Below are 13,802 nucleotides of genomic sequence, written 5' to 3'. Positions count from 1 at the left end.
CTGACGAGGAGAGTTTGATGACAGAAGCGAGCGAAGTCAGCTTCAATAATTTGGGTAAACGTCCTAACAAAATTTATACAGAACCAATAACCTGGCGCTGCCACCCCAACATATGCAAGCTACATGCAATTGATATTGAAGTTTGCCAAATTCTTTTTGAAAACCTTAGTAAAACTATAGAAGTCCAGATGCCGACAGGTACAATTGTGAAGTACTACCTTGATAGTAAGGATCAGTGTCAAAACAGTTATAAGTACGTAAGAAAATATGGGCACTCATTGTACTGCAGCCCTGACAACGGATGCCATAGCTTCTTGCGGTCTTTAAGGGCACTAGCTCCACATTTCCCTGTGTTGGCCACCTTCGCTAATGATGTATACAAGACAGCATCGAAATGCAAAATTATAAGAGAAATAAATAGACTCAAAGTTGAAGGTACATTCACTGAATTGTAGAATATTTGGAAAAAGTGTCTAACAGACTCGATGCTGAGAGACAAAGCGTCAATTACGATCAAGATCACGCAAGGGTATCTGCTGATGAAAACATGATAATCAGCCAGTTTGGTAGGAGCCTGGACAAGGTGACTGAGATCTGAAATGAATGCCTGATGATGCATTGTGATTCTTGCGAGCAGGTAAAGATGAAGACTCAGTAAAACCTCTGAGATCACTTTCGAACAGGAAATGATTCGATGCGATGTTGAACACAGTACTGAGACAGGTGCAGCAGGTGATTCCAGAAGATGACAGAGAAGAGCTTAAGGATTGTACTGGATGGATAGAGGATGTCAGATTCATTCGAAATCTTTGATTACTGTGCTACTAAAATGATGAAAAGCCAGGAAAATGTCCGATCTGCACTGAATAACCTCCAAGTACAGAACACCCCAGAATGCATAAGTCGTCTGAACAAGTTTGAATTGGCGATGATATGAATTGTATTGCCTTGTCTTACTATTATTAGACTCGGGCAAGTAACTGCGTAAAAGAGACCTAGAACGGAACTTACGACGCTCTTAAAGGCAGAATAGTTTACTTACCTGTTGATGTGCAAGCCAGCACAGACGTTGAACCCAAAAAACTACTAAAATATCGACAGTTTTGTAATTCTTGTTAATGTTCAGCCAACTTACAGTAAGAATGTTTAGACAGCATTAATTGATTTGAGAAAAGTACATGAAGCATTACTTTGGTTAAAAGAGTATAACAGTCTTTATAGGACAATACGCGCATACACCTCAGAGGATCTAAGTGAGATCCCTGAAACTCGTTTGGTTAAAAGAGCAGTCGGTGTTGATGAATCACCTGAAATACCGGACGGTGCTATTCTTGAGAAACTGACAAATAGTGCGAAATCTGAATTGGTTGAACATTTTTCTGTACAACCACTTAATACAGCAGTTCTTATGGACTTTATAGATGATTTTCAGAACAAAAAAGATCTTGATATTTTCCAGTTTCAGCTTAAGAAACTAAGAGGTGAAAGCGAGGACCCATTTCAGTAAGACATTGATCTTAAAGTCTTTCCAAATCTTTTTCGGAATGGTAAAAATGGCGTGCGTGACATAGCAAGAACTTTTCAAATGAGGAATGCAGAATATAGAAAGTGCAGGCTTCTTTGCAGACACGCAAAGTTTCGTCATGATAAACAATACCTGTTTCATAATTTTCAACTACAAGAGCTTTCTTCGATATGCAATAACGTTGGTCACATGTTACGTACTGTAAAACCAAACTGAAACGCTCGCCAGTTTACGGACAGGCTTCATTCCCAAGATGGAGAAATGGAAGGAATTTTGTTTTCAGTTCAGTCCAAAATCAGAGGATCTCGACAGTATTTTCAGTCACTGTCTTACAAAATAAAATCCATGATTGAACATGAAGGTCCACCAAATTTATTCTTGACAGTTTCCTGCGCTGAGTGGTCATCTCCTGAATTTATTGATTTCTTAGCCAAAATAAATTCAACTCCATGTTGCTGGTCAGCTTTTTTCTATGCGTTGCTGTACTGCTATGAATTTCTAGTCTAGATAAGTTTCATTTTTAAGTTATGGATATCTGCCCTTGCAAATAAAGGTACGTTCCATCATGGAGTGCGCATAAAAGTCAATATCGTTTTGCCTCTAGGCAATGGTCTTTAGTCTTTATGTGTCTGAGAATATTTTTTTTTCTGGAGGATGCTGTAGTCATGAAGTTATATTCATAGGAGCATGGAGCATAGGATAATTTCTGTTCGTTTTAAGTTTTAATGTTCCTCCTTACTTTAGTTGAAAAAACTTGTTTTTTATTTAATTTCTGATTGTTTGTTTTTAAATAGTGCTAGGAAATCTGGCTACACCTACACAGAAAAATCTCTCCTACTGACCGATTGACTACAATCCAGCATTGTTGATGGCTAATCAAGCAAATATTGATATTCAGTATATTGGTCACTTGGGTTCCAAATTGCCATATTACATCACCGATTACATGACAAAAGCGGAAAGTGCCGAAGTTGATGACATGTGGGAGGAAGTGAATAGTGCATGCAAGAGTCTTGGGCAAAGAACCATGTCTTATATGTTGAATTCTGTGAAAACTCGTCAAGTTGGAGCTGTTGAAGGTGCAGACAGGCTTATAGGCACAAAGCTGTACAGTATTTCCAGGCAATTTAGACATGTTGACCTTGGAAAAATAAGCGAAGTGAAGAGGACGCTAAAGAAATATCAAGAGCTTGAAACGCTAGCCAAAGAGGATCCTCAAAGATGTGACTTGTATGTTGCCCACTGGGTTTTTGATGTCTACCCTAAAAGGCCTGAACATATAGAGAACGTCAGTCTTTATCACCTGCTTTCTTTGTATGAGCGAGAACGTAAGAGTGCTGATGAGAACATGCTCTTGAATGACGGCTCTTCTTACCTCAGAAAAAGAACTGTTAATCAAGGTTTAAACATCATTCAGCACAAGAAGACAAACCCACTCGAGTCTGAAGAGAAGAAAGAGATTTATTATGGAATGCTTTTAAAGATGTTCAAACCTTGGCGAAATGAAAAATATATACTGATCAGTGGAATGAGCAATTACGAGACGTACTGTGTTGAAAGTGCAAACCATCCAGATATGGTCGCTTACCATGAGAAATTTGTCGCTAAAGCAAAAAGTGATGAAGAATGTGAGAAAAGAATTCGAGAACGGGCGAAAGAAATTCACAACATTGAAAATATAGAAGATGACATAGCGGACAATGAAGATGACAACCCAGAAAATGCAATTCAGGGAGGAGCTATTGACAGAGCTGCTGATGCTATGGATGATTTGGTAAACACAAAAAGAAAGATATTAGATGGTGACACGGAAGATAGATTAAACAATGACTATGAGTCACTGAACACTGATCAAAAGAGAGTTGTTGACAAAATTGTGGAATCAGTTACCAAAAGAGATCGTGTTACATCACTGAAAATGGTCGTATCAGACTTTGGCGGTACAGGAAAATCTAGGGTCATTAGTGTCATTAGAAGACTACTTTCTAAACACTTCAAGAAAGAAGACTGTCCTGTTGTAGTATTGGCCCCTACAGGTCTTGCTGCTCATAGTATAAATTGTGTAACAATTCATCACTGCTTCAGTGTACCTGTTGATCAGCAAACTACGGCAAAATACACACCTCTCTACTGAACAGTTTCTAACTTTGAGAAAGACACTTGCAAAAACCTGACTTTTCATTATTGATGAAGTTAGCATGGTTTCGTCACTGTTGTTGATGTATGTTCACTTGAGGCTGACTGAAATTATGTCAGTTGATTTACCAATGGGTAATGCCAACTGCCTGCTGTTTGGAGAATTTCTTCAGTTGCGACCAGTATCTGCTAATCCTCCGTATATACCTTTGACACGTCTTGAAATCAAAAGCAGAATTGGATCAATTGGCGCATTCAGCCCATGGCAAGAGTTAGAATACGATGAAATAACGATAAATTTGATACAGAAGACCGATATGAGTTATGCTGATACACTTTCTGATATTCGACTTGGTGTTTGCACAAGCAAAAATCTGAATTATCTCAACAAGAGAAAGATTGGAAACTCTTGCAGAACTACATCTGACGAAATTGTAGATCTCTACATTAACTTAGCTACAGAAGAAAACACTCCTGTTATATTGATGCTAACCAATGAAACTTGTATGATCGTTAACGAGCTACTTCTTCAGAAAACCAGCTCAGACTACATTAAACTTCTTGTTATTGACCGACTTTCATCAGTAGTTAAAGACATACGAATTGGACAAGAAGCAGCAAAGAGCGTGGCAAACTTTGCCAGCGATAAGAAAAGAACTGCAGGTGCTTTGACGAACCTGATACTTGCAGTTGGTGCACGCGTAATGCTCCAAAGAAATATTTCTGTTGATAAAGGGCTTGTCAATTGATCAAAGGGCTATGTATGTGGCTTCAGAACACTTCCAACTGGTGAAATAGGTAGTGTCCTTGTGAAATTTGATGGACAGGAACTGCCATATGAAATTGGCCGAGAAACTGTGCGCTTTGAATTTTTGAGGCAAGTTTATTCCTCAAGAAGACAGTTTCCACTTTAACTTGCCTTTGCCATTACAATACACAAGTCGCAAGAGCTGAGTTGACTATGTGCAATTAATGACGCAGGTAGTCGTTGTTTTGGTCCAGGTATGATCCACATGGCTTTGTCACGTGTAACTAGTAGTGCAGGTCTACATTTAGTGGAACTTGATCCAACGAAAATTTTACCGGATTTAGATGCTTTATTGGAATATAGCCGTCTGAAAAAAAATTATAGACCATATTTTCTTTTATTTCAAGTCCCAGTAACAGATTTGAGGAACTTGCCAGTTAAGACATCTCTGCTTGCCAAAATTGAATGTCATTTCAAGAATTCTATTGGAAAGTGCCCTACCAGAAAAACCATCACGTCCGAAGGAAAAAAAACATCGGATATTTCCACGAGAATACACAAATCTAAATCGACTATCAAGAGAGTCAAGGCTCCAGAAATTGTTTTTGGAAAGAGAGAATAAGAATTCGAAACAGATTTATCAGGGAAAAAGACGATGAAGGGTGATTCGCTAGCCGATGAAGCAAAAGGCAAGGAAGACATTACTGCTGAAAAAGAGATAATAGTCCGTTGTAAGCGGACTAAAGTGGATGTTTTGACAAATCCTTATTACAAAAGTGGTATTGGTAGAAAAGGGTTAAAGAATGATGATTGAGTTTCGTGCTATGCCAATTCATTACTTCAGTGCCTTTTTAGTCTACATAGTACATTTTTTCAGATTTTCGAAAGATTACAAGGAGATGTTGCAGAAGAGGTGAAGCGCATTGCTTTTTCGTCACTAAGGCAATGTGAAAGAGCAAAAGATTTGAGGAATTTACTTCCTGTCCAACATGGATTCTCAGAACAGCAACAACAGTCACTTTGTGAGTTCTGGGAAATACTTTTAACGACTATAAATAGTGAAATTGCTACAAATGACACCGAGAGCCCCCTGCTTGATTTATTCCGTTACAAAGTTAAGAAATACTTAACTTGTTCGGTTTGTCAATGGAGTCAAATTGATTCAACAACTTTAGATGATACAGAAGCATGCTAGTTTTCTGTTCATGCAGTCTTCAATCCTGAAGCACGTGTCGACCAATAGATCATAGATACGACGGACATAAGATTTTCCAGAGTACTTTACCCATTTCCACCAGCAGGTGTATGTCCAAATGGCCACGAACGTCGGCTTCAGACCATATTTACCCACACTCCTAAATTTCTTGCTGTAAATCTTGACAGAAGAGCATTTTCAGGTAAAATAAATAGAAGAATAGTAGATTTTTGTCCAGACAACGTACACCCGAGGAAGACAGATGAGCGTAATCTGAGTCAACGTCAATATTACGATCTGTTTATGTCATCAGAATACTATCGTGGATGTTCTGTTTTCATTCATAGTGGATCTCAGTTTAATAGTCGTCATAATTACGTTTACGGAAGGACCCTAGAAGGAAGCTGGTTTAAAAAAAAAAAAAAAAAAAAAAAAAAACAGTTTCGCCTATTGTATCATATACGAAACGGATATCGTTTTGACATGCAACGCATAATATCATCATAGAAAATGAACACATTAAATCTACATCAATTCCTCTCATCAAAAGATCATAAGCACTTACCACAAATGGAAAGGGGGAGCCCCCCCCCCCCCCCAAAAAAAAAAAAACGAACTTGAGTTTTTAGAGAAGTCCGCATAATGGGGTAGTACCCAAGTAACTGCACTCGATAATGGTGGAACAGAGCGCGCTGTAACTGTACAGAAAAAATTCAGATAATGATATTTTAAGCATGCTAATAGTTAAAACTTGTCTTTGAGATAATAAATATAGGAGGTAATGACAGAGTTTTTCAGTAAAGTGCAAATTTTGTTCTGGCCTTGGGAAGGCATAGGGGTTTTGCACCCAACTTATGTTAATTTCTGCTCGTTTTGAGTTTGACTCTGTTATTTATTGTAATTTCTGTTCGTTTTGGGTTTCATTTATTTATCGATGCTGATTTGTGGTAGTTTCATGCTTGGTAGATTATTTGATTTTATTTTTGCTAATTTTTTATTTAATGGAGCTTTTTACTTTTCTTTGAAAAACTTATTTTGTGGAATTTTTTTTTTTTAAATTAATAGGAAATAAACAATAGATGCTATGTCTTGAATTAAGGAAACACTGGCTTGGATTGCACATACTGCATTTTTTGAAATAAGAACAAAGATCGGGTTCTGTTGTATTTTGGATTGAAATAATTTAGCATTAGCTTATGTATCTGGCTGAACTCAAAAGTAGCAGCACTGATATATTATCAGGAAATAGAGAATAAAGATTTATGGAAGAAGCAGCGTATGTTACGATTATATCTGGGTGCTATTATTTTCTAAGAAAAAAATCTTCTAAGAACACATTACTTTAAAAGCGTTGAGGATGCCAATAACTACTTTGTTTAATTAATTAGGAAGAAACAAAATCAGGACGATGCTCCTGGAATATTTTTATCAGCAAACCAAAGGTTTCCGTAACACTTAACATTTCCCAAGCACCATGAATCTAGTTGTAACCCGTTTTCAAACAATACGTGGTAACGAACTGTAAGTAAGGAGCGACGCGGCTCAATGGTAACTAAAACTCTAAAAGACAGCATTTTGATATAAATGATGTACTAATAAAAACCGGTCTATTATGCTGATTAAAAACATTCATAAAAGAAACAAAAATTTTCTAGTGCCCCTTTTAAGTGAACAAAAAGATTGGAGGGCAGCTAAGCTCCCCACGCTCCTTTTTTTCGTCAAAGTATTTGACGAAAAAAAAGTAGCCATTTTGTTCAGCATAGCTGAAAGGTTTAATAACTATGCCTTTAGAGATAACATGACCCCCCCCCCACCCCCACCCCCCCGAAGCCCCTGGGGAAAAGCTTTCAAGCTATGATTTTTACCTATTGTTTAAGTATAAAGTATAGTTTTAGTTATTGGGAAATCTGCATACTTTTTTCTGATGGGTGCATCTTAAAATGTGCATTAGCGTACTGCTTAGTTTATTTACCGTTCATTTTTGTGAAGTTGAGTTTACGGGTAACGTTAGACGCTTTTTGTATGGCAAATTTTGTGATCAGCTATTGCCTTTCAAAAAGTATAAGTTGAAATATGAATTGCCCAGAGCAAATGCTAACCACAAATCTCTTCCATTCATCAGGTAATGCGGAAAAAGCTTTTTATTGCATGATCTTTCTGATGAACCATTCATTTTTGTAGTGATGGGAGAAAGTGCAACTTAAGCATAATAAGTAAAGGTTGTAGACCGGATGTAAAGGACAGTTACATTTAGCGAAACACTAAGCCTTGTATTTTTACCAAATAATACATAACAGAAATGGTTATCGCAAACGTCTTTATTTACTCCAAATGGTTTTTACAATCGTAAATTGTGGTTATCCAAGCTACTTTCCGCTTATCTGTAATTGTCCAACCGGCACATTGAATAAACTTTAGAAATCCGAGTAAATTAGCTGCCGGAATCATACATGCATAAAAAGGGACAAAGTCACGAAAATGTAAGGGTGACAATTTATTGATTAAAATTTAGGAGGAAAGTTTGTTGTCTATTTATTTTTCCTACGAACTAATGGAAAATAGGTATTTTCAAGATTTAGATGGGGCAACTGCTCCCACTACCCCCCCCCCCCCCCCCATAAGTTAATGTTGCTCCTTACTTTCACTTAATAAAAAAAAATTGTTTCTTTTTTTATTGCTGTGAGTGGTGTAGAAAAGTTGTGACCCGTATTCTGGTCTGTTCTTTTTTTCGAATTGAAAAAAAAAACATAGTTTTTTTTTTTAAACTGAAAGTTAGGAGCGACATTAGAACTTAAAACATATAGAGTATATATTTGTTGATTTAGGTTCATTTAACTTTACTAACATGATCCTCATATTTTATTTTTAAGTTTCAGGAGGCACAATCAATCTTTGTGTTCCCGCCACTGGTTCCCGCCACTGGTAGCCAGTGGCGGGAAATGGTATTAACTGAAGAGGAGGATATAACATTATCAAATGTAAAAAATTCATTAAACCGGGGGGGGGGGAGAAAAAGTTGAAAACTCTAGAAACAATACACCTGGCGGAGGATGAAGATACAATGGAGTTTCACCCACCACCCACTAAAAGACGAATGGATGAGGATATACATATCGATGGTGATAGTATGGAGTTTCTCCCCCCCACCCGCTAAAAGACGGAAAGAAGACGTCAGCATAGAGAGATCATCATCAGTTGATGATGATGATGTCAAAGTAATAAAAACGATAGAAAATGTAGATTTATATCCAATATTTCAATAAAGCACCTTTTTTTATGTATATAGGAAATTGTGTCTTTTAGAATCATGCGATAGTTTTACAGATAAATATATTGAAATTCATGAAAAAAAAACTATTTCAGACTAGTATAATATGAGTTTTTTTTTTTTTTTTTTTTTTTTTTTTTTTTTTTTTTTTTGTCATAGCACATAAAAGGTTCTTATGAGAATGGTTACGAAGTTTTTATAGATTTGGTGGTCTTTAAAAACACCTTTGGATATCCGTGGGCGTGATGGGTGTTATAAAAATTCGTCATCATTCCTCACCCACTTGGTGTAATCCCAATCTACATCACTGGTCTTGTTGTTCTTCTTCTTCCTGGGATACCTTATACATTTATCCCGATAAGGTATATTTATCGGAACCCATCTGCTAAAAAATCGAACCTCGTCCTCTGGATTATGTATATTACTCGGAAATTTCTGACAATTAAAATCTTCCAAGTTGAATATTGATATATCAGATATCAGATTTGCATTTTTCGATTAAAAGTTTATCAGTGGGTACATTGCCTTTAGTGTATAGTGCTGTTACACCAAAAAAAAACTACATATTTCTGCAATTTCCTCTTGTACCGTGGATAGATCCTTCCCGCCACCATATCACTCTATTATATAAACCCTTCGTGTTAAAAATGTGTAATGTCGTGCGCCACATGTCTCTATTGTATGCATACATGTTTTAGTTGATGTGCCAGTGATAACAAGAGACTTCTATGATCTGTAGTCAGCAATAAAAATGCACATTCAAAAATTACACCGCAAGCTGATTTCTTTAAACCAATGAATTCACTATCGAAAACACCGTACATTATTGAAGTTTCTGTATTATATTGAATCAACTGATAATCAGATTCAACTTATTGACTGAGATACTAACTCGGTATCGGACTTTTATATCCATGCTCAATGTCAGAGTAAAAGCGTCAACTCCTATAATCATGCTACAATGAAGAATCATGTCCAACATTAAATCTCTTTAATTCATACAGTAATATCCTATCTGTCTGCTACATTAGATTAACACTATAAAGGAGTACTGTCTGCTTGTATGGCGGGGGGACTGTCCGCTTGAAACTGTTATAGCTTCATTGGCTACCTGTCTGCTTGAAACTGTTATAGCTTCATTGGCTACCTGTCTGCTTGAAACTGTTATAACTTCATTGGCTACCTGTCTGTTTGAAAGCATTGTAGCTATATGGGGGGACTGTCTGCTACCTTATATTATAGCTATATGGGGGGGGGGACTGTCTGCTATCTTATATTATAGCTATACTACTATCGAGGGGGTCTTCCCCCTTTTTTGAAAATCAGACGCATTTTCTTAAGCTCGCAGTTTTTGATGGATAAAACTAAACTTAATGAAACTTATATATTTGGAAGGAGAATAATAAGCCAATTCTTTTGATATATCAATTGGTATCAAAATTCAGTTTCTTCGAGTTTCGGTTACTATTGAGCCGGGTCGCTCCGTCCATAGGTCCATCAAAATCCAAACAGTGAGCATTGAAATATGAAATATTTTGTTCTTCTTTCGCTGTTGTATGAACATATAATATAATGTAATATAATTTTTTTTAATGTCTGAATATATAAGGGATTTAGGTTTGAGGCGCAGAATTCTTTTGTTATGAAACAGGTACACTTTACATGACTGTTATAAAATCAAAATGCGGTACCTGTGGAGGCAGGATGATTTTTTTGAGTATCTCTACTCCTTCTGTAAACTATTCTAAGGTTTAGGAAATTGCATAAAGACACGTCTACATCTGTTATAATTTACGGAAGCAATCTTTCCGTAATTTTGATTTGAGTTTGATTTTCTTTTAAGATTAGGCTAAATGCATAATATTTAAATATATTATTGATTAAACAAATTGATCCCTTTGCCAGGAATCCTTATGGTTTAACATTTACTGTATTTTGTTTCATTTTGCATGCAATTTCATTGCTCTTTTTACTTGAGATTTTTTTTTCTAAAAGTATTTAAAAATAAACTCATTCCAACATAAAAAAAATCTGAAAATATATTCCCTGTCACCCAACCGCCACTTATATTTTGGCATTCTCCCCCCCCCCCCCATGGAAAATTTTCTGCCGGCACTCTTGTTTATTTTTCCTCATTGTTGCTATATTATATTTTTAGCAAATTCTGTTCTTTTGTATGAAATTACCAGCAAGCAGAAAGAACAAGTATTTTTTGAACCACAACATTTTTTACAAGTGGACCTTCTGTTTCTCTGTAGTTTGACTATATCTCTTTGTGCGATTTCCATTTATTTTAGCCTTCATTACTTCATCCATAACAATTTATGATCATCTTCAATTTGTTTATTTAAATTTAAATTTTTTTTTTTTTTTTATTTTAAATTTAATGTAGTTTCTTAATTTTTTGACAAAAAAATTTTAATTTGAATTTCTTTTTCTTATTTGCATTGCTTATATATATTTAATAATTATTTAACCATTAACCTAAACCCCGCCTTTGGTCCTCCTATTCTGCAGATTGTGAGTGTAATTGTGACTTACGTGACTGAAAAAATGTATACCATATTGATGTTTATATTTTTTACATTAAGATTGCAGATTTATAAAATTTAAATTTTTATTAATACAAAGAAATCAACTTAAACAAACAAAATTTGGGAATAAATAAATGAAAACCAAAGCAGCTATAAATCACGCCAAACGATGAGGTCAATTTTGAAAAGTATATAAACTACCATGACTAGGTGTGCCACTGCCATTTTTATCACCCTTTTCCATCCAAAGGCTAGAATGGCGTTACCGCTAAACGGAAAACCGAGGCTCGATTTAACCATGGTTTTCTCTACAGATACCATGAATGAATTAAAAAGGAGGCAATTATCAAGGAAATTTATTGGCTTATTGAATCAACACTATTGGCATTGGTTGTGGAAAATATACTGATTTGATAAAGAAAAACAAATACATACATGATTTTAATTTCAACAATGTTCAAAATATACAGTGGACATTGTCAACCTAACCTACAAACTAAAATATATTCCAACTTCAAAACAACTTTAGTAAAGGTTAGGCAAAGCAAAATTTGAATAATGCAATTTATTTAAGTTTAAGCAAGGTAGCCTACAAACTACATTATAGCCTGTAGGGAGTTTTTGAGAAAGAAAACATCGTATTTATTAATGCCAATTTATATTGTATTAATTAAAAAACAAGTTTTTCTGATAAATGTAAAAAGCAAAGTTGGCCCTTAAAAGGAACAGGAATTGTTTTTGGGAAAACCACCACAGCGGGTATTTCTCCAGCACCTTATGGTCCAGATTACAGGTTTCACTTAGGCCCGGCTCGTCTAAAATCAATGGTAATGGAATAGCCCGTAACTGAGTCCAAAATCTGGAAGATCTTCTCAGTCCTATAAGGTAGTTCCTCGTCAGGCCTAAATGACGCTATTACTAAGGTTATCAAGTTCATTTTACGACTAATTGTCTGGCCCTTAACTGATTTTGTATAAGCTTGTTTTGATTTTGTTATTTTCCCAGAATCACTTAAAGGTGATTCCGTGAATCATTGTTTTGATCTTGCTATTTTCTCAGAATCACTTGAGAGTGACTCTAAAAGATAATAGTTCTATTTAAAGATGGCTCAAGGAGCGATCCTGAAAATTACAGACCAATCTCTCTCCTGCCAGTATTCAGCATGATTTTTGAAAAGGCCATGCTTTCTAGACTCGAAAGTCTCTTTGTTGTAAAACCGTTCCTTCGTGAATTTCAGTTTAGGATTCGTGCCGGTCATTCAACTGAGCAAAAATGCGTTTCGTTTCTTAGTTTCATTTACCCAGCCTTCGATTCTGATTTAATCCCAGCTGCTTCTTTTTTGGACGTAAAGAAAGTGTTCGACTCTATAAAGCGTGACATTTTTTCTAGGAAGTGAGAGGAACTGGTTCTATTCCTATCTTGCGAATAGGAAGATCTTTGACGAAACCCATCTTAATGGCTTTAAGGTTGAAAATGGAGTTCCTTGAGAATCTACACTGTGCCCAATGGATTTTCGATTAATATTAATGATCTTTTGAGGAACAGGAAACCCCCCTCGTATTCGTAATAATTTCTGTAAGGTTTAAGTTTTAACGTTGCTGCTTACTTTCAATTGAAAAAAACTTGTTTTTTTAATATAGTCCCTGATCGCTTTTTAAATAATTCCAGAAAATCTGGCTCCCCCTCCACGGGACAAAAAAACCTCTCCTCGTGAAAATATCCATCAGACGGTTCAATCCCGGTGAAATTTTACCGGGATATCCACGCGTAAAATTGAGTCAGCAGAGAGAAAACAAGATAAATAAAAAGAATTTTGCATGGGATTTAAGGAAAATTCTCCAAGTGAAAATTTCCCCTGAAAAGTTCAAACCCTGGAAACTTCCCTCCCCATTGGAAATTCTCCTCGTGGAAAATTCCCCCAGCATAAAAGACGCCCCCCACCTGAAAAATGTATGCATACTTCCCAATAAAAAGTACTAAACAATGGGCATATTTTATAATTTGAAGACCTTTCCCGGGGGCTCTGGGGGTTCATATTACCTTCAAAGGCATAGTAACTAGGCCTTTAAACTATGCTGAACAAAATGACCATCTCAAAATTTTGACCGGATCATTTTGGGGAAAAGGGGCGTGAGCGGGGTCTAGTTGCCCTCCATTCCTTTAGGTCGCTTAAAAAGAGTGCTAGAACTTTTAATTTTAGTTCAAATAAGCTCTTCTGATATTCTAGGACCATTAGGTCGATGCGATCACGCATGAGAAAAAAAACTAAAAGAACGAACAAATAAACACACATCCGTGATATTATTTATTTGAAATTTTACTCCCCTAAAATTTATTTGCCCTGGGCGAATACCCCTTTTGTCCCTCCTCTAAAACTGCCTCTGATAAAACTAATA

The 13,802-nt window shown here is 36.1% G+C and overlaps 1 protein-coding gene and 1 pseudogene across 1 annotated transcript in view; both read left to right on the top strand.

Annotated features, from left to right (window-relative positions):
• The window catches only part of LOC148941222 (neuroligin-1-like), a 421,037-nt gene extending 419,530 nt beyond the window's left edge, over nt 1-1,507 (top strand). The window contains exon 8 of the mRNA XM_089104127.1: nt 1,222-1,507. Coding sequence (XP_088960253.1) covers nt 1,222-1,507 — 286 coding nt within the window. The remainder of the gene's footprint in view (nt 1-1,221) is intronic.
• LOC148941221 (uncharacterized) lies at nt 22-5,031 on the top strand (annotated as a pseudogene).
• The last annotated feature ends 8,771 nt before the right edge of the window (nt 5,032-13,802 follow it).

This window comes from Artemia sp. Qi Xiang Cuo, chromosome 18 (genome assembly GCF_049724085.1).
Source record: "Artemia sp. Qi Xiang Cuo chromosome 18, ASM4972408v1, whole genome shotgun sequence".
Taxonomy (NCBI): Eukaryota; Metazoa; Arthropoda; class Branchiopoda; order Anostraca; family Artemiidae; genus Artemia; species Artemia sp. Qi Xiang Cuo.
Note: the sequence above shows the minus strand (reverse complement) of the source record. Positions and strands in the feature narration are given on the sequence as shown.